The following is a 20,140-nucleotide window of genomic DNA, read 5'->3' as shown; positions in this document are numbered from 1 at the left end:
GGCCCGGCGGGGCGTGCAGAGGAGCGGGCCGCAGCGCTGAGGCGGCGGAGCGCGGCCCGGCCATGGGCTTCCTGCACCAGCTGCAGCTGCTGCTCTGGAAGAACGTGACGCTGAAGCGCCGGAGCCCGGTGAGCGACCCGCACCCCATCCTACGGGGCCCGCAGGCCGCGCGCCCGATTTGCCGGTGCGCTCCCAGCGTGCACGTGCAGTGCCCGGGCGCGCGCAGACCCTGGGAGGCCGCTACCGGGGACCCTGTCCCGGGCCCGCTGCTTCCGCGGGCTTCCCGGCCCCGGGCAGCAGCTTCGGCTGTGCCTTCGTCCGCTGACACTCGCAACGCTCGGCTGAGTCACTGGCCGGCGCCCTTCGCTGCTCTCTCTGGCAGGCTGGGGTGGGGGCGGGTGGTCCCTGGACTTCAGCTCTGGCGAGGCCCAGGTTCCTGGGACAGAGTGCTGGCTGGGGCGCACCATTCAGCGTAGGAGCTCCAAGCCCTGGGCCCACTGCCTCTGGAACACCCATAGCGACCCGCCTCTTCGTTCCCTTTACCGCTTCTCTGCCCTTGGGCAGGCACCTTAGGCTGAAGATGGTACCAAGTAGCCCTGCCGCCGCCCTCTTCCTCCTCCTCCGCCACCGTCTCCTCCTCCCCCTTCTCCTCCCTTCTTCATCTTCTCCTCCTCCCCTCTCCTTTCCTAGCCCATCCTGGCATGTCCACAGCCCTCACTCCTGCTTTCTCATCCCTGGGCATGTCCTTGTTGTGCCAGCTCAAGCCGTCAAACCCCAGCACCCGTTTGTCCTTTAGGGCCTGGTTTCCCCTAGGCAGCTCCTCTGATTTCTCCTGCCTCGGGCCTCTCTGGGGGCTGGGGCCTGCTGGGCAGAGCTCAACACCAGGCTTCTCAGTACCTGTCTAGGGCAGCCAGGACAGAAGAGTAATTGAATGAGGAGCAGGTTGGGGGGCCTGGATGGCATGGGCCTTGTTGGTTTTTATTCCAGTTCCTGGAAGAGCAAGGGCACCCAGAGTGTCCTGGGCCAGCAAGAGTATCTGAGGGCTTTTGCAGGGTGGAGACCAGAGAGGATGGGTGCCTAAAAAAGGGACCAGCCCATTCCCAGGGACTCCTTGGGTAGCCACACTCCTCCTGGGTTCCACTTTGGGTATTCAGGTGCATAATAAGAAACTCTGGGCTATAGGCAAGGTGGGTAGCAGTCATCACCATGGCCTGGCAGGATTCCTGTGGGCACCTGGCCCTGGCTGAAGCAAGGACTGGATACATCCCCTGTCCTGGTTTTCTGGGGCCGCCTGTTGTGGGGTCTGAAGGAGTTGGCTTGTTGTTACTCTAGCTTTTAAGTCCCCAGGGGGAGGGAAGACGTAGAGAGAGGATGTAGGCCTGCCTCAGTGCTAGCCCCAAGTTGCTTGTCAGGAAGGCCCCTTCAGGGCCCAGGAGCAGAGGCTAAAACAGTTCCTGCATCTGATGGGAGCCTCACACCAGGCTTGAAGAAGAGTACAGTGATTTGACAGACAGCTGGACGTGCTCATAGCCTTTTCCTAGGACTGACCCCCCCCCCCCCCGCCCGCTAGGCTGGGTTGATCTGTGGACCTTCCCAGGTTCCCATTGGACCAGTTAGACCACAGCGGGGGATCCTTAGCCTACGGACTTAGAGTGAGGTACCAACAGTGGCTGTCTTTCTCCAGGAGGACAGTCTTTGCTGGGGCCAGAGACACACCCATGCAAAGCTAATGATCTGGAAGGGACTCCAGGACCTCTGCCCTTCCTGCTTCCTTCTCCCAAGTACCGTGCCTCAATTGCCCTGTTGTTGAGCTGGCTGCACATGGGACACGGGTCTACCCTGGCGTCCGTAGGAGGCACACCAGTGTTGAGTAGTTGTGGTGGCAGGCTCCAGCATCACAGTTGGGTGTCCCCTGCTCTCTCCACTCCCCCACCACAGCAAGCACTAGGTTTCAGGGAGGGCAGCTCAGACCCAGGATTGGCATGGAGACACTGGGGCGGTGTAGAAGGACTGGGCTTGTCTTGAGGGACAGGGTCCCTAGGTCACTTGCTGTCACCCAGGTAGAACACCTAGGTATTGCTGAACCTGTGCCGTCTGTAACCAGATTCCCCTGTGGTGCCCGCCACCTGCCAGCTAGGACTCTTCCTCCTAGCAGCTCATGCGCAGCCGTTGCTATAGTGATAGGGGAGACGGCCTGGCCTGTGCTGCAGTTACTCGGAGGTGCCCAGGGTAGGGCCTGGTATGGGTAGGGCTGTCTCTTGAACTGTGGCCCCTGTTACCAGCCACTCTGTATGTGTGAAACACATTTGTCCTGTGGCCCTGGGTGCACACATCACCTCCTCAGCTGGCCCTGGGGAGAGGAGGTGGAGGCTGGCACCGGCTGAGGCGGGTGTGGGGTGTGGACACACAGCAGGGTGTTCTGGATCACAGAGCGCTATTGTCAGAGCACAGTAGGCATAGCCAGGGACAGGCTGGGCATGGCCCCACACCGCTCCTGGGCGGGGGTGGGGCTGGGTGGCGCTTCAGAGTCCGCTTCAGATGGTGATGAGGGTGAAGGAGATCTCTGATATTGCAGGGCCCTGGAGAAGGATGACCTCTGGTGTTGGTGGGTGGGCCTGTCTTTCGTGTGGTCTCAGAGGCAGGAGCTTCCTGGTATATCGCCTGGCCTTCATCTCTGAGCTGAGGTGGGGGCAGGAATTGAGGAAGCTCTTTTTTTACCGAGAGACACTGGGAGGTGAGAGTCTGAGCCCCAAGGTTTTGGCACTTCTGACCTACCTTGCAGCCTGGCCCCTAGAGGTTAGGCCAGGAAAAGAAGCTTTTGCCTCAGGACTGTGTTTGCTAGAGGCTCAGGGCCCTGGTCACACTAGGCCTCTTCTCTCTGGGTCCAACACAAAGTTCTAAGGGTGCTACAGGAGAGGACAGGGGAGGTGCACGCCACTCAAGCCCAGATGCCCTTCAGGATCCCACCCTGGGGGCTCAGCAGGTTGGCAGGGAGAAGAGGAGTTGGGTAAATGATTGGGTCAGAGTTGACCACAAACTGGCTAAGTTGTCCCTGCTGGCCTTGGGCCTCTTCAGAGGGTGGGTGGTCCATGGTTTGTCAGGCACAGTGTAGGCTGCCGGACGAGAGACCCAGTTTGGTGGTACCACACGGCGTTCAACATCATGGTATACTGGGAGAGACTAGAACCCTGGCTGGACCTGAGAAACCTGTGTTGACCTTCGTGGCCACTGGGTACACAGGGCTGGGCTGGTCCTTCAAGGAGGTCACAAGAGCCTAGGCCAGCACCTGTCCATCGTGTCTAGCCCTGGGCAGGCAGTGGACAGACTGTGGTTAGCTTCATGTGGTTCACCCTTTCCAGTGGGTCTTGGCTTTTGAGATCTTCATCCCGCTGGTCCTCTTCTTCATCCTGCTGGGGTTGCGGCAGAAGAAGCCCACCATCTCCGTGAAGGAAGGTGAGGTGCAGGCATAGCCTGGGCACGTGGGTGGGCAGGGAGGGACGAGAGTCCTGTGTGCACATGTCAGCCCGAGTGTGGCCCCATTCCCAAGACTCCCTGCTCCCCGTGTGGTCCTGGCCACGTGTCTTGGCTAGGCTGTGGCAGTCAGGGCTGGCCATTGTGGCCACGAGTGACAACGGTGCCTGTTTCTGGAGGGTTCCGGCATTCACTAGTCTCCTCTGTTCTGTTTTGACCTGCCCCCCTACCCTGCATGGTCTCTTGTCCTCCTCGGCCCGGCCTGCATGCAGTCTGTAAGTGAGCAGCCATTCCTTCTTGCTGGCTCAGGTGGCAGCCATGGATGGCCTGGCGGGTCCTCCTGGTGCGGCTTAAGCACCCCTTCTGCTTGCATTAACAGCCTCCTAGCAGCTGGGTCCTGTAGAAGCCCCTGCCTGTGATCAGGAAAGGCTGGCTTATCAGTCAGGGTGGTGGGCTGTGATGTGGGGGGTGGGGGGTAGTGAAGGGCCAGGCTACCTGGGCCATAACTGGTACCCTGGTCAAGCCATTGGAGTATCTTCTTGGCAGGGTGTCTGAGTCCGCCTGGCAGTGCTTTCTAAGGGCAGGGTTCCTGGGTTGAGCCTGGGCTAGCCTGAGATGAGGTTGGGGTGGCCTGCAACTCTCCCTTCAAACTCCTTTGGGCTGTTGCGCTCACTCTGCTAACCAATTGGCCTGCGAGGTCAGAGGTCACTGCCAAGGGGTGCCTCATGTGATACCCTGGTGTCTGTGGGAAAGGGGATCGTTGGGGGCATGTGGGCAATGCCAGGCTAAAGTGTGATATGCTGGGAGTTACAGGGGAAAGGATGGCAGGTGGCCCTCTGACCTCTGACCTACAGAGTCTTTGCCTTAGCACAGCTGGGGGTCAGGTGCACTGTGCCCCAGTCCTAGTCTGCCTGAAGCTGCGTCTCCTTCCCGACTGTCTTCACATATCTCTCTTGGCCTCCGTCTCCCCCATGCTTGATCCTGCCAGCTTTCTACACTGCAGCACCCCTGACATCTGCCGGCATCCTGCCCGTCATGCAGTCGCTTTGCCCGGATGGCCAACGTGATGAGTTTGGCTTCCTGCAATATGCCAATTCCACGTAAGTGCACCCGCCCCATGGCTTGGGAGCTGGCTACTCCTACCCGGACACCATAGCAAATGGCTGATGTCTCATGGTGTTGCAGGGTCACCCAGCTCCTAGAACGCCTCAACCGTGTCGTGGAAGAGGGCAACTTGTTTGACCCAGTGCGACCCAGTCTAGGCTCAGAGCTTGAGGCCCTGCGCCAACATCTGGAGGCCCTCAGCTCAGGCCCTAGCATCTGGGAGAGCCGCTCGGCCAGCCCTGCAGGTGTGCCCTGTGTGGGGATGGCTTTGGGACTTGGGGGAGGTCCTGAGCACACTGTCATTGGGAACCTGCCTGCCTCTGGCCCTGGGTCCCTGTGTCTGCACCCCATTGTCCCTGACCTGTGTGCTTGAGGCAGGCCCAGTGAAGTGCTGGTAACTCTGCTCAGAGCCTATCTGGGACTCTGTAGCCCCAGCTAGAGCCTGCTCCTCAGTCCCATCCTCCTGCCTGTCCAGTTTCGTCCTTCCCTCTGGACTCGGTGGCCAGGGACCAGAGCGAGCTTTGGCGTTTCCTGACGCAGAACCTGTCACTGCCCAACAGCACAGCCCAGGCCCTCCTGGCTGCCCGTGTGGATCCTTCCGAGGTGAGGTGGGGCATGTATCCATGGTGGCCATGTCCCTCTGGCCTCCCCACTGCCCCTGGTTACCGCAGCGAGGGAGAGGGAGGGCTCCTCTCAGCACTCTGGAGCCCCTACTGAGCCAGACCCCTCACAATGCAGGTCTATCACTTGCTTTTTGGTCCTTTGCCTGCCCTGGATGGGAAGTTGGGTTTCCTCAGGAAGCATGAGCCGTGGAGCCGCCTGGGTAGCAATCCTCTGTATCAAATGGAGGTGAGAGGCCTGTCCCGGGGAGAGGGGTGGAAGGAAAGGTTCTCCCTTAGTTACCAGTAGCTTCTGGGGATCTGTGGTGTTCATGGTGAAGGGTTTTCTCCCTTAGTTATGCATCACTTCTGGGGATTTGTGGTGTTCATGGGGAAGGGTTTTCTCCCTTAGTTACGTGTCACTTGTGGGGATCTGTGGTATTCAGGGGGAAGGGTTTTCTCCCTTAGTTACACGTAACTTTTGGGGATCTGTGGTGTTCATGGGTAAGTGGAGGCAGGATGGTGATTTGAGAGCTCCCACAGCACCGTGGGACCCTGGCACAGAGCCAACACAGTGGACGGGCAGGCAAAATTTTGTGCTACCTTCAGTAGGCCCTTGATCGTGTCTCGGCTGGAGTGCAGGCGTTACCAGTCCCCTCTGCCTTGCCACCAGGAACTGCTGCTGACTCCTGCCCTCCTGGAGCAGCTCACGTGTGCACCAGGCTCTGGGGAGCTGGGTCGGATTCTTACCATGCCTGAGGGTCATCAGGTAGACCTGCAGGGCTACCGGGATGCCGTCTGCAGTGGGCCGGCTATGGCTCGTGCCCAGCGCTTCAGTGATCTGGCCACTGAACTCCGGAACCAGCTGGACATGGCCAAGATTGCCCAGCAGGTGAGGTCCTGCCTGTCAGCTGGCCAGCAAACCTGCCGACTGGCCTGGAGGAGTTCTGGGGCTACTTGGAGCCTGAGGGGGTCTCCTGCTCCCAGGCCATGGTGTGGCTTATAATTAAGTATTCAATACCCTCTACTATAGTTCTAGCCCTGGCCAGGACTTCCTAAGGCGTAGACCCTCCCTCGTCTTCCCCAAGCACTGTCCCGGGTTGATATCCTTCCTGTTCCATCCTGAACTTAGTCACCTCCCTGAGTCACCTCCAACCAAATTTACCCTGTCTCATAGCCTGCGTTTTCCCCTTGGTCTCCCCCCTCAGCTGGGCTTGGATGTCCCGAATGGCTCAGACCCCCAGCAGCAGACACCATCCCCACGGAGCCTGCAGGCACTCTTAGGGGACCTGCTGGATGCCCAGAAAGTTCTGCAGGATGTGGATGTCCTGTCAGCCCTTGCCCTGCTGCTGCCCCAGGGTGCCTGTGCTGGTCGGGCCCCTGCACCCCAAGCTAGCGGCCTGACCGGAGTGGCCAACAGCACTGTGACGGGGGCAAGCACAGGTCCCAACAGCACTGCTGAGGAGGGCACCCAGTCACCTGTAACCCCAGCCTCCTCTGACACTCTGCAAGGCCAGTGTTCCGCCTTTGTGCAGCTCTGGGCTGGCTTGCAGCCCATCTTGTGTGGCAACAACCGGTAGGTCAACAACAAAGGGATGGAGGGACGGGGAGAGTCGTGGGGTGGTGGGGAGTTGACCCATTGCCTGGGCCTTGTGCATGGGCACCATTTTGGAAGTCCCGTTTTCTGTGTGTTCATACGTTTAAGACCCCCTGTGCCTAACCTGATATCCCACCTTAGCCTGAAGTTCTGTTCCTAAGCCCTGTCCCTTGGCTTTTGTTGAGCCACCCCAAGTGCCCCATCCCATTGGTCCTGACATCTCTGCCCTGTTCCTGCTGCTTTGTCTCTGCCAGCACCATTGAGCCTGAAGCGCTTCGGAGGGGTAACATGAGCTCCTTGGGGTTCACAAGCAAAGAGCAGCGAAACCTGGGCCTTCTTGTGCACCTCATGACCAGCAACCCCAAAATCCTGTATGCACCAGCGGGCTCTGAAGCTGACCGTGTTATCCTCAAGGTGTGTGGGTCTGGCACAATTGGGTTATGAGTTGTGCCCATCTCCCCGGTAGGAGCATGAGCCCAGCAAGAGCCTGAGTGAGGGCTCTGTAGTCCCGGGACTCTATGTAGGACTGATGAGAGCTGGGTAGTGGTGTGCCTAGCACAGCCAGTTTCGGAGCTGGAGGGGCAGTGGCACTTGGCAGCCTTTCTGTTGAGAACTCCGCAGAGTTCCTGCAGAGATGAGATACACTAGAAAGGCTGGCTGCTCTGGCTAGAGTGCCCCCCCCCATGCTGCCAGGGTGGTATGTTCAGAGGCGCCCCCCCCCCACAACATCGGTAGCATCAAATGAGCACAGTGCAAGGAACATTGAAGCCTGGGAAGAAAGTTTGTTGGAACAGTGTAAGCCAGGAGTGGAAGTGGACGACGTGGCAAGAGCTTGACCTTGGAGGAGTTTTTTTGGGGGTGGGAGGAGAAAAGAGGGTCAGACTTAAGTGCTCAAGGGGCATGTGGAAGGAAGGAAGGAAGGAAGGAAGGAAGGAAGGAAGGAAGGAAGGAAGGAAGGAAGGAAGGAAGGAAGGAAGGAAGGAAGGAAGGAAGGAAGGAAGGAAGGAAGGAAGGAAGGAAGGAGCGAGAAAAGCATGCATGGATGCTAAGGTGGGGTTCAGAGAAGCCATGTGGCTACGGTAGGAAGGTGAGGTAGAAGTCTGGCTGAGTAGGGGTTCTAGCTAGGCCGGTCCCTTGAACGCGTGAGAGAACAGAGGACTCCCAGACTGGCTTGGGTTCCTCTGGAGCCCCATGCCTCAAGCTTGCATTTTCTTCAGGCCAATGAGACCTTTGCCTTTGTGGGCAACGTGACGCACTATGCCGAGGTCTGGCTTAACATCTCCACGGAGATCCGAAGCTTCCTGGAGCAAGGCAGGCTGCAGCAGCATCTACATTGGCTGCAGCAGGTGCTGAGGGTACAAGGTGGGTGGGCACCTGCAGTGGGCTCTTCTGCCCAGAGCTGAAGGGTACGAGCCACACCCTAAACTCAACTGTCTACTTCAGTATGTGGCCGATCTGCGCCTGCACCCTGAAGCGATGAACCTGTCCCTGGAGGAGCTGCCACCTGCCCTGCGCCAGGACAACTTCTCACTGCCCAATGGCACAGCTCTCCTACAGCAACTAGACACAATTGACAACGCAGCCTGTGGCTGGATCCAGTTCATGTCCAAGGTGCGGTGGGTGAGCACTGTGACCGCCCCTTCCCCCTGTGCATTTTCAGGGCTTGCTCCAACGATGGCCCCTTTCCAGGTGAGTGTGGACATCTTCAAGGGTTTTCCTGATGAGGAGAGTATTGTCAATTACACGCTCAACCAGGCCTACCAGGATAACGTCACAGTGTTTGCCAGTGAGTTCCTCCCCCTCCCACAAAGGTCCTGTGTCTCCTATAGACCTACTTCCACACCAGCTCGGTCTCACCCTATCCCTACTATATGCTCCGTTACCTTCCTGCTCCTTGGCCCAGACCTCTTCACCACCTCCATGTCTTCCCACATCTCTCCCTTTCTCCCTAGCCTGGCTTACTTGGGTCCCACACTCTGCATGCTGGCTCTGCCTCATCCCCCTGTTCCTCTTCAGCCCTGCTCCCCCTCTTTCTGAGACACCTCATCTGTCCCATTATCTCTCCTGGAACACTCACTTGGCAGTCTGTCCCATCCCTTCCATGCCCTCTGGCCACACACTCCTCCAGCCTCCTGTTCCCAGGCGTGATCTTCCAGACCCGGAAGGATGGCTCCCTCCCTCCCCACGTGCATTACAAGATTCGCCAGAACTCAAGCTTCACCGAGAAAACCAATGAGATCCGACGTGCTTATTGGCGCCCGGGGCCCAACACTGGTGGCCGCTTCTACTTCCTCTATGGCTTCGTCTGGATCCAGGGTGAGGGACTAAACCTAGGTGGGATATGAGGGGGGAGCCTGGCCTTGCCCCGATACGACTTCTACCCACAGACATGATGGAGCGTGCCATCATCAACACTTTTGTGGGGCATGACGTGGTGGAGCCTGGCAACTACGTGCAGATGTTCCCGTACCCCTGCTACACACGTGATGAGTGAGTGCCAGCCTATAGAGGTTTGGGAGAGGGTTCTCAGGCCCAGGTGCCCCCAACCCCTGTTTCCCCTCAGCTTCCTGTTTGTCATCGAGCACATGATGCCACTCTGCATGGTGATCTCTTGGGTCTACTCCGTGGCCATGACCATTCAGCATATCGTGGCAGAGAAAGAACATCGGCTCAAGGAGGTAGGTCTAGGTGTCTGTAGGTACTCCCTTCCAGCAGGCTGTGTGTTTGCGGTGTGGGGGAGGGGAGTGGGGGCAGTGCCATCCTTTCTTCTCCGCACCTGCCCCAAGGGCCCTCATCTGCTGTCCACCACAGGTGATGAAGACGATGGGCCTGAACAACGCCGTGCACTGGGTGGCCTGGTTCATCACAGGCTTTGTACAGCTGTCCATCTCCGTGACGGCTTTGACGGCCATCCTCAAGTATGGTCAGGTGCTCATGCACAGCCACGTGCTCATCATCTGGCTCTTCCTCGCGGTCTATGCTGTGGCCACGATCATGTTCTGGTGAGTGCTATCTCTTGGGGCTTCTCTGGGCCCCACTAGGGGCAGCCCAGCGGGGCTGCAGGCCCAGAGCCAGCTGTCTTGGGACTGACAGCCGTGTGGGTTCCCACTGCAGCTTCCTGGTGTCTGTGCTGTACTCCAAGGCTAAGTTGGCGTCAGCCTGTGGCGGCATCATCTACTTCCTGAGCTATGTTCCCTACATGTATGTGGCAATCCGTGAGGAAGTGGCCCATGATAAAATCACGGCCTTCGAGAAGTGCATTGCGGTGAGGAATGGGGCCAGGCAGGGCCAGGGTGGGGTGTCCATCCCCTGCCCGGCTACTAACACTCCTCTTTCTTCAGTCCCTGATGTCCACAACAGCCTTTGGCCTGGGCTCCAAGTACTTTGCGCTGTATGAGGTGGCAGGCGTGGGTATCCAGTGGCATACATTCAGCCAGTCCCCGGTGGAAGGGGATGACTTCAACCTGCTCCTTGCTGTCACCATGCTTATGGTGGATACAGTGGTCTACGGCGTCCTCACTTGGTACATTGAGGCTGTGCACCCAGGTACACACCCATCAATGGAGAGACCAGGGGTGGGAGAAGGTCACTGGGCTTCTGCCTTCCTCTTGGTGGCATTTGGCCTTTGCGGTAGATAGTCACCTCCAGGCCCTCAGTCAGCCTCTCCCATCCTGGACCCCCAGGCATGTATGGGCTGCCCCGGCCCTGGTACTTCCCACTGCAGAAGTCCTATTGGCTGGGCAGTGGGCGGACAGAGGCTTGGGAGTGGAACTGGCCATGGGCGCACACACCACGCCTCAGCGTTATGGAGGAAGACCAAGCCTGTGCCATGGAGAGCCGGCACTTTGGTGAGGCCAGGGTCAGAATGTTGAATGGGGTGGGCACTGGGTTTGGGGGCTTGGGGTGGCCTTAGTGCTGCCCCCCCGTCCTGCTGACCCAGCCCTGGTACAGAGGAGACGCGCGGTATGGAGGAGGAGCCCACCCACCTGCCCTTGGTCGTCTGTGTGGACAAGCTCACCAAGGTCTACAAGAACGACAAGAAGCTGGCCTTAAACAAACTGAGCCTCAATCTCTATGAGAACCAGGTGGTCTCTTTCCTAGGCCATAACGGGGCTGGCAAGACCACTACCATGTGAGTATCTAGGGACAGGAGGGCTTAGCTCACAGGAGGATATGGTTCCCTCAGGGTCTGGTGGGTTGTGACCCCGCTTGCCCCTGCTCCAGGTCTATCCTGACTGGACTGTTCCCACCCACGTCGGGCTCAGCCACTATCTATGGGCACGACATCCGCACAGAGATGGATGAGATCCGCAAGAACCTGGGCATGTGCCCGCAGCACAATGTGCTCTTCGACCGACTCACTGTGGAGGAACACCTCTGGTTCTACTCACGCCTCAAGAGCATGGCGCAAGAGGAGATCCGCAAAGAGATGGACAAGTGGGTGCAGCGTGCCAGGGCGGGGACAGACAGGGCACAGTGTGATTGGGATGTGGGATGTGAGCAGAGGCAGGGGCTGTGGACACTCGGATGTGGAAGTCAGTGGGAGGGGTGGGGATGAGGTGAGGTGGGAGCTTTTCATGTTCCTGTGTACAGCCCGTTGATCTTACCCTCCCACCACTGCCCTCCTCTCTGCTGGCCATCCTGTTCGTGTGCCTCGTTCTTCTGTCCACCCCCTCCCATAAATCCAACACCCCTGCCCATCACCCTTCTGCCCACCTGTCACCCTCCCATCTGTCCATTGTCCTCCTTTTGGACCCATAGGATGATTGAGGACTTGGAGCTCTCCAATAAACGGCATTCCCTGGTGCAGACGCTGTCTGGAGGCATGAAGCGCAAGCTCTCGGTGGCCATTGCCTTTGTGGGTGGCTCCAGGGCCATTATCTTGGATGAGCCCACCGCCGGCGTGGACCCCTATGCTCGCCGTGCCATCTGGGACCTCATCCTGAAGTACAAGCCAGGTGAGCGGGATGCCAGGCTTGCCGTGGCCTGCGTGGGTGTCTTTACCTGTCCTCGTATGCTCCCCTTACCTTGGATCTGGCTACCCCAGGCCGCACCATCCTCCTGTCCACCCACCACATGGATGAGGCCGACCTGCTGGGGGACCGAATTGCCATCATCTCCCACGGCAAGCTCAAGTGCTGCGGCTCTCCCCTCTTTCTCAAGGGTGCCTACGGTGATGGGTACCGCCTCACGTTGGTCAAGCGGCCTGCAGAGCCTGGCACCTCCCAAGGTCTGTATCGAGACGACTTGAGCTAGCCTGTGGTCCTCCCTGCCCCATGACTCCCAGCCTAGGAGAGGTGCCTCCTTACCATCCCTCCATCAGGACCTGGTGGATTTGAATACCTCTAAGCCCCATCTTGGCTTGCCTGCTAGGTTCCCACTGACATTCCTCCTCCCACAGCCATGCCCCCAGTGAACCCCTTCTACTCCTCCTCCTTTCCCAGAGCCAGGGCTGGTCTCCAGCCCCCCAGGTCGTGCTCAGCTGAGCAGCTGCTCGGAGCCCCAGGTGTCCCAGTTCATCCGCAAGCATGTGGCCTCTTCCTTGCTGGTCTCAGACACGAGCACAGAACTCTCCTACATCCTGCCCAGTGAGGCTGTCAAGAAGGGGGCCTTCGAGCGCCTCTTCCAGGTGAGAGGGCTAAACATGGTTGTGAGGACAGGGTGTTCCCATAGAAAAGATGAGTACACCCCTGTCTGCATTCCAGGGCTAAGCATGGCAGTTGGGGACAGGAAGTGCCCATAGAAAAGATGAGCACACCCCTGCCTGCATTCCATGGCGCCAGCCTCACCCAGCTTCTTTACAGCAACTGGAGCACAGCCTGGATGCATTGCATCTGAGCAGTTTTGGGCTGATGGATACAACCCTGGAGGAGGTATTCCTCAAGGTGTCTGAGGAGGACCAGTCCCTGGAGAACAGTGAGGCTGGTAAGAATGCCCAAGGCTAACAATCATCCTGATCAGCCCACAGAAGGCCCCTGGGGACAGTCGCTGGAAGTGGGAGTCCCCAGAATCAATATAGGCTCATGGTGGATGTGGTAGCCACAGGTCTTGAATAGCTATATTAACTGGAAGCTGGGATCAAGTTGGGGCCTGGGGTTCTGGGTGGGCACTAGGGACTGAGGTACTAAGCTGTCCTGGGGTACCATGGCTCCAAGTGCTCCCTCTCTTCTTCTGTTCTTTGCAGATGTGAAGGAATCCCGGAAGGATGTGTTGCCTGGGGCAGAGGGCCTGACAACTGTGGAGGGTCAAGCTGGCAACCTGGCTCGGTGCTCAGAGCTAGCCCAGTCACAGGCATCGCTGCTGTCTGCATCCTCTGTGGGCTCTACCCGCGGTGAGGAGGGCACTGGCTACGCCGATGTCTACGGTGACTACCGTCCCCTCTTTGACAACTTGCAGGACCCAGACAATGTCAGCTTACAAGGTGGAAGCTGCTGGGGAGATTGGGGAGGGTCCAGAAGGATGATGTGTTACTGGCTGCTCACCCCCGCCTCTCTGCACAGAGGCCGAAATGGAGGCCCTGGCTCGGGTAGGCCAGGGCAGCCGCAAGCTGGAGGGCTGGTGGCTGAAGATGCGGCAGTTCCACGGGCTCCTGGTGAAACGCTTCCACTGTGCTCGCCGAAACTCAAAAGCTCTCTGCTCTCAGATTCTGCTGCCTGCCTTCTTTGTCTGTGTGGCCATGACCGTAGCATTGTCTGTCCCTGAGATCGGTATGGCTGCCTGACCTCGTGGGGTGGGGCAAGTCTACCATCTGGCCCTTGGGTTCTTGGCTTCATTTTCTTCCCAGCCTCCTAGAGAACCCTTCTCCATCCCTCTCCCCATACTCAACCTTATTCAGGGGCTCATGGGAGAGTCATACCCGCAAAGCTTGGCCCTCTCTGTGTTGGGAAGGGGGAAGGGAGATCTGGGAGCTCCATCAAGTAGTCGGAGCCTGTTCAGGTCTCATGTTCACCCACCAGGCGACCTGCCTCCACTGGTCCTGTCACCTTCTCAATACCACAACTACACCCAGCCCCGTGGCAACTTCATCCCCTATGCTAATGAGGAACGCAGGGAGTACCGGTGAGGCCATGGGCTGGGGCTGTAGCACAGGGGAAAACAAGAGTTGAGACACAGAGCCTCTAACACACCTCTGTGCCCTTAGATTACGGCTGTCACCTGATGCTAGCCCCCAGCAGTTGGTGAGCACGTTTCGGCTACCCTCTGGTGTGGGTGCCACTTGTGTACTCAAGTCTCCTGCCAATGGCTCCCTGGGGCCCATGCTGAACCTTAGCAGTGGAGAGTCCCGCCTGCTGGCCGCACGGTTCTTCGACAGCATGTGCCTGGAGTCCTTCACACAGGGACTGCCGCTCTCCAACTTTGTGCCACCCCCACCCTCACCCGCCCCTTCCGACTCACCCGTGTCCCTGGATGAGGACTCACTCCAGGCCTGGAACACCTCCCTGCCGCCTACCAGCGGACCAGGTAGTATCTTGTGGAAGGCTGCTGGGGTCATGGCCATGAGGAACCCATCTCACTGTGCTGTGCTGTGCCCACAGAGACATGGACATCGGCCCCTTCTCTGCCACGCCTCGTGCGTGAGCCTGTCCGCTGTACCTGCTCTACACAGGGCACAGGCTTCTCTTGCCCCAGCAGTGTGGGTGGGCATCCGCCCCAGATGAGAGTAGTCACAGGCGACATCCTGACCGACATCACCGGCCACAATGTCTCTGAGTACCTGCTCTTCACATCTGACCGTTTCCGGCTACACCGGTGAGTTGGCCTGGTGTGGCTATGATCGAGGGGGTGGCTGGCTGATGGCTGCCTAGTCTCCTTGTCCCTCCATCTTGTCTCGTGCAGATATGGAGCCATTACCTTTGGCAATGTCCAGAAGTCCATCCCAGCCTCCTTTGGTGCCCGGGCCCCCCCTATGGTGCGGAAGATTGCAGTGCGAAGGGTGGCCCAGGTAAATTGCTGCCCTGGGTTCCATGGCACCTGGCCCTATGCACAGGGACTCTCAGGCTTGTGAGCTTCTCTGAGTTCCTTGCCATTCTCCAGGTGCTCTACAATAACAAGGGCTACCACAGCATGCCCACCTACCTCAACAGCCTCAACAATGCCATCTTGCGTGCAAACTTGCCCAAGAACAAGGGTAACCCAGCAGCCTATGGTGAGGAGAGTCAGGGTTGAGGGGATGGGGATGGGGTGCGGCTGAGCCAGAACGGTGCCTAGGCTAATGCTGCCCTCCCTTCCTGTGTGCAGGCATCACCGTCACCAACCACCCCATGAACAAGACCAGTGCTAGCCTCTCCCTGGATTACCTGTAAGCGAGGCAGACAGAGCTGGGGGAGGGGCAGGGCCCACTGAGGTCCTGACAACCCCCAAGAATTGCCGTTCCTCTTCTAGGCTGCAGGGCACAGATGTGGTCATTGCCATCTTTATCATCGTGGCCATGTCCTTCGTGCCAGCCAGTTTCGTGGTCTTCCTGGTGGCGGAAAAATCCACTAAGGCCAAGCACTTGCAGTTCGTCAGCGGGTGCAACCCTGTCATCTACTGGCTAGCCAACTACGTGTGGGACATGGTGTGCCCCCGCATGGTCCCTTCCCGCCCCTGTCTCCTGTCCCCTTACCCAGGTCTCACCATCTGCCTTTGCCGTTGTAGCTCAATTACCTGGTCCCGGCCACCTGCTGTGTCATCATCCTCTTTGTGTTTGACCTCCCGGCTTACACATCGCCCACCAACTTCCCAGCGGTGCTCTCCCTGTTCCTGCTCTATGGGTAAGCTGGGGAAGGGTGTGGAGCAGGCATGGGTGTGGTGGGGGCACCCTGTGACTACTGCTGTTTGCCCACAGGTGGTCCATCACACCCATCATGTACCCAGCCTCCTTCTGGTTTGAGGTCCCCAGCTCAGCCTACGTGTTCCTCATCGTCATCAACCTTTTCATCGGCATCACAGCCACTGTGGCCACCTTCCTTCTGCAGCTCTTTGAGCATGACAAGGTAAATGTGGGGTGGCTGATCCGCAGGGCATGGCCTGGGGTGGCAATACTGAGCTGTGTCTGGCCCCCAGGATCTGAAGGTTGTCAACAGCTACCTGAAAAGTTGCTTCCTCATCTTCCCCAACTACAACCTGGGCCATGGACTCATGGAGATGGCCTACAATGAGTACATCAACGAATACTATGCCAAGATTGGTGAGTCCTGCACTGGGAACAGTGGAGGCCTTCAGGGGGCCACAGGGTGGCATGCCTAGTCCTAGACCCAGCGAGTTCCAATGCTGGGGATGACTGGGCTCTTCTGAGGCTCTCAGGCCCTGAACCAGCTGTTCCACAGGCCAGTTTGACAAGATGAAGTCCCCATTTGAGTGGGACATTGTCACACGTGGACTGGTGGCCATGACAGTTGAGGGCTTCGTGGGATTCTTCCTCACAATCATGTGCCAGTATAACTTCCTGCGGCAGCCACAGTGAGTGGGGAGCATTGGGCAATGGCGGGATCCTTGGTAGGGGTGGGCGGATTGGCCAGGCCTTGCCCACTGTACTGCCCCTAGACGCCTGCCTGTGTCTACTAAACCTGTGGAGGATGACGTGGATGTGGCCAGTGAGCGGCAGAGAGTGCTCCGTGGGGATGCTGACAACGACATGGTCAAGATTGAGAACCTGACCAAGGTAAGCTCCGGGCTGGGGGAAAGTAGATGGGGAATGGGGCGGGGCCATGCCAGGCCAGAGCACCGTCCTTTGCTGAGGGGTAAGGCTCTTTGGGCAGGTGTACAAGTCTCGGAAGATTGGCCGTATCCTGGCAGTGGACCGCCTGTGCCTGGGTGTGCGCCCCGGAGAATGCTTTGGGCTCCTCGGTGTCAATGGAGCAGGGAAGACCAGCACCTTCAAGATGCTGACCGGTGACGAGAGCACGACAGGGGGCGAGGCCTTTGTCAATGGACACAGGTGGGGTCACTGTGCCCCTCAGACACACTGTAGGGAGGCATGGATGTGTGTGTGTGTGTGTGTCTGTGTGTGTGTGTGTCTGTGTGTGTCTGTGTGTCTGTGTGTCTGTGTGTCTGTGTCTGTGTCTGTGTAACTACTTCCAGGTACACAGCTGCAAGGTTAGGGGTTGAGTGGCCACCCATAGGCGCACAGCCAGGGGGTTGCATGGGTAACCCTGCCCCTCGGGTGCAAAGGCATGCGTGTGTGGGGGGGGGTGGGATGACCCTGTCTCCAGGGGAGGGGAAGGCAGGTGTAGGGTGGATACCTATACCTCCTGGGTATTGATCGCCCTCTGTCCCTAGTGTGCTCAAGGACCTGCTTCAGGTGCAGCAGAGCCTTGGCTACTGCCCACAGTTCGATGCCCTGTTTGACGAGCTCACAGCTCGGGAACACCTACAGCTGTACACACGGCTGCGTGGCATCCCCTGGAAGGATGAAGCAAAGGTAGGATGGGAGGAAAGTCGCTGGCGAGTGCAGTGGCGTGTCCGTGGTGGGTATGTGTGGGTGGTGAGTGCCGTGGCATGTCCGTGGTGGGTATGTGTGGGTGGTGGGTGCCGTGGCATGTCCGTGGTGGGTATGTGTAGCTGGTGGACCTATGCTGGTGGGTAAGGTGAAGCCCATATCTCATATTGGTCCCGCTAGGTGGTGAAGTGGGCCCTGGAGAAGCTGGAACTGACAAAGTATGCAGACAAGCCAGCTGGCACCTACAGTGGTGGCAACAAGCGGAAGCTATCCACAGCCATTGCTCTCATCGGGTACCCTGCCTTCATCTTCCTGGTAAGTCTGGGGGCGTTTGGGAGACAGCTACTCCATTTGGTCTTTCCGTGAGTTTGAGGGGAAGGTGCACCACCTTCCTCCGCTTCCTGGTGAGCCAAGCAGAGATGGGTAGAACCAGTCTAGGTGGGCTGCATCTCTGGATGAACTGACCCCTGCCCTAGGATGAGCCCACTACTGGCATGGACCCTAAGGCCAGGCGCTTCCTGTGGAACCTCATTCTGGACCTCATCAAGACAGGACGCTCAGTGGTGCTGACGTCACACAGGTGTGCCTCTCCCCGACCCCTCCGCGGTCCTTTGGCAGTCCCTCTGGTGCCAGCCTGTGCTGTCTGCCCACAGCATGGAGGAGTGTGAGGCTCTGTGCACGCGGCTGGCCATCATGGTGAACGGACGACTGCGCTGCCTGGGCAGCATCCAGCACCTCAAGAATAGGTGAGTCAGCCTGGGCTGCAGGAGACAGGGCGAGCTCTGCTGGGTGCACAGGGCTCCAGGGCTGCAGGAGACAGGGCAAGCTGTGCCGGGTGCACAGGGCTCCAGGGCTGCAGGAGACAGGACAAGTTCTGCTGGATGCACAGGGCTCCAGGGCTGCAGGAGACAGGGCGAGCTCTGCTGGGTGCACAGGGCCCCTGGTCACCCCTGTGTCCCACCAGGTTTGGGGATGGCTACATGATCACTGTGAGGACCAAAAGCAGCCAGAATGTGAAGGACGTGGTACGGTTCTTCAACCGGAACTTCCCAGAGGCCATGCTCAAGGTGGGTGTGGTCGGGTGAGGGGAGGGTGAGGGCAAGCCCCATTCCAGCAGCCGCTGACCTCCTTGGTCCCCTGATCTCCCAGGAACGGCATCACACTAAGGTGCAGTACCAGCTCAAGTCAGAGCACATCTCCCTGGCTCAGGTGTTCAGCAAGATGGAGCAGGTAGTGGGTGTGCTCGGCATTGAGGACTACTCTGTCAGCCAGACCACCCTGGACAATGTGAGTGCGCCGCGTGGGGTGGGGTGTGTCTTCCTGGATTGGCCTGTACCACATAGCCCACCACCACCTGTCCACAGGTGTTTGTGAACTTTGCCAAGAAGCAGAGTGACAACGTGGAGCAACAAGAGGCTGAACCCTCGACCTTGCCGTCCCCCCTTGGACTCCTCAGCCTGCTGAGGCCCCGCTCTACACCCACGGAGCTCCGGGCACTGGTGGCTGATGAGCCTGAGGACCTGGACACAGAGGATGAGGGCCTCATCAGCTTTGAGGAAGAGCGGGTGAGTGGTCAGCATCCTCCCAGCTGCACGCCTGCTCACACTGCCCAGAGACTGAGGCTAAGCGAGGGAACTGGCTGCAGTTTAGAGTCAGAACAGAGGGGGACTCGTATGCCGAGGGCTTGAGTGGACCCAGGGAAACCAGGGTGGGTAGAACCCAGAGCACACTGGCAGCTTTGAAGACCCCAGATCAGAGGTGGGGATTAAAGAAACCAGAGACTAGGGAGCAATCTAGACTGTGGCAAGAGGGCTAGACGCTGAAGCGTGCTTAGTGGGGAGAGAGTACTCGGAAGTGCCTATACCAGCCAGTGGTAAGGTCCAGTGTGAACATCCTCAGCCCCCACTGTCTGCTCTTCACCAGGCCCAGCTCTCCTTCAACACGGACACGCTCTGCTGACCATCAAGAACCAAGTCAGGGATGCACCTGTGGGGGGCAGAAGTCAGGCGGTGGCTGTCGTCACACACGCCAGGCCCTGGAAAGGCAGGTTCAGGACCAAAGGGCTCCCGCCCTCCTCCCAGCTACCACCATCCTTGCCTCGTCCTGCGGTCACTCTGGCCGCCCTCCCCGAATTGTGCCAAAGGCTGGCCTGGCCCTGGGCTGCACATACCCTCACCCTGCTTTGCCTTAAAGCCTTGGGTCTTGGCCCAGCCCCTTACCCCACCCGGCACCATCCACCTTCCCGGGGTGACATGGGCTGCCCCAGGCATCCTGTGACCCTTCTCTGCAGCGGCCCCGAGTCTACCCAGGCCAGCATCTTGCACAGATGTCTTTTCATGGACATCCCTGACTGCAGGAGGGGGCTGGGCAGCTTGCCTACTTACTTTGCTTTAAGAGCCTCCCTCGCTCTGCTGTTGTGAAGAAGGTAGGCCACCCACGGGAAGCCATGCGTGTGGTTGTCTCAGGCCTGGTGGAAGAGCAGGAATGGAGAAGCTGGGCTTGCTGGCCAGGCGAGGGGCCACTGCTCCCTCCCTGTCCCCCCAAGCTGCCTTTGCTCTCTCATCCAGCTTGGCCCTTCCCGCCACCCACCTGGGAGCGGGACCTTGTATATAGCGCACAGATGTTTGTTTTCAATAAATAAGCGAAAAAAGCCTGTGGCTGCCTGTGCATGTGGGAGCTGGGGGGAAGGCAGGCCCCTGGGGCCAGGGTATAGCCACCTAGTCTGACTGTACTAGGTGTGAAGGGAGGGGCTGCTACAAACAGGGAGATCCATCTTTATTCCCCAGCTCTCTGCACAGCCTAGCCGCCTGCTGGGTGGGTGGGTCCTCAGTGGGCTTATGGAGGCAGGCCTGTTCACCCAGCACTAGCGCTGTCCCATACCACCTTAGCTTCCCCCACAAGGTCTTGTGCCCACAGTGAGCCTGCTCTGGGCTAGCTCCACTTCTGAAA

The 20,140-nt window shown here is 58.7% G+C and overlaps 1 protein-coding gene across 4 annotated transcripts; it reads left to right on the top strand.

Annotated features, from left to right (window-relative positions):
- Positions 1–6: 6 nt before the first annotated feature.
- Positions 7–19,842, top strand: Abca2 (ATP binding cassette subfamily A member 2). Of its 4 annotated transcripts, none has more exons than XM_005346304.2 (49): positions 7–128; positions 3,360–3,453; positions 3,744–3,746; positions 4,460–4,571; positions 4,657–4,820; positions 5,051–5,178; positions 5,314–5,424; positions 5,848–6,066; positions 6,383–6,750; positions 7,026–7,185; positions 7,989–8,117; positions 8,215–8,382; positions 8,461–8,557; positions 8,914–9,087; positions 9,159–9,261; positions 9,335–9,449; positions 9,583–9,773; positions 9,886–10,036; positions 10,113–10,317; positions 10,455–10,619; positions 10,723–10,903; positions 10,996–11,208; positions 11,533–11,729; positions 11,819–12,001; positions 12,216–12,400; positions 12,576–12,696; positions 12,956–13,135; positions 13,272–13,478; positions 13,728–13,830; positions 13,913–14,232; positions 14,307–14,520; positions 14,608–14,713; positions 14,806–14,917; positions 15,010–15,070; positions 15,154–15,328; positions 15,409–15,524; positions 15,599–15,746; positions 15,817–15,940; positions 16,080–16,212; positions 16,297–16,414; positions 16,512–16,690; positions 17,032–17,173; positions 17,372–17,506; positions 17,668–17,771; positions 17,845–17,937; positions 18,156–18,258; positions 18,341–18,478; positions 18,556–18,756; positions 19,115–19,842. In XM_005346304.2, the coding sequence occupies exons 1-49, from the start codon at positions 63–65 to the stop codon at positions 19,148–19,150; spliced, it is 7,251 nt and encodes a 2,416-aa protein (XP_005346361.1). In that variant the 5' UTR covers positions 7–62; the 3' UTR covers positions 19,151–19,842. The 4 variants fall into 4 exon arrangements, with proteins under 4 accessions (XP_005346361.1, XP_005346359.1, XP_005346360.1 ...); XM_005346302.2 differs by having other exon boundaries at positions 12,956–13,192; XM_026778841.1 differs by lacking the exon at positions 7–128 and adding an exon at positions 228–2,734 and having other exon boundaries at positions 12,956–13,192.
- Positions 19,843–20,140: the final 298 nt, after the last annotated feature.

This window comes from Microtus ochrogaster, chromosome 4 (assembly GCF_000317375.1).
Source record: "Microtus ochrogaster isolate Prairie Vole_2 chromosome 4, MicOch1.0, whole genome shotgun sequence".
Lineage (NCBI taxonomy): Eukaryota > Metazoa > Chordata > Mammalia > Rodentia > Cricetidae > Microtus > Microtus ochrogaster.
Note: the sequence above shows the minus strand (reverse complement) of the source record. Positions and strands in the feature narration are given on the sequence as shown.

Coding starts and splice junctions, on each gene's coding strand:
- Abca2 (XM_005346302.2), top strand. CDS start 63: ATGGGCTTCCTGCACCAGCTGCAGCTGCTGCTCTGGAAGAACGTGACG. Junction 9,774..9,885: donor GTGGCCACGATCATGTTCTG/GTGAGTGCTATC, acceptor TTCCCACTGCAG/CTTCCTGGTGTCTGTGCTGT. Junction 11,209..11,532: donor ATCCGCAAAGAGATGGACAA/GTGGGTGCAGCG, acceptor TTGGACCCATAG/GATGATTGAGGACTTGGAGC.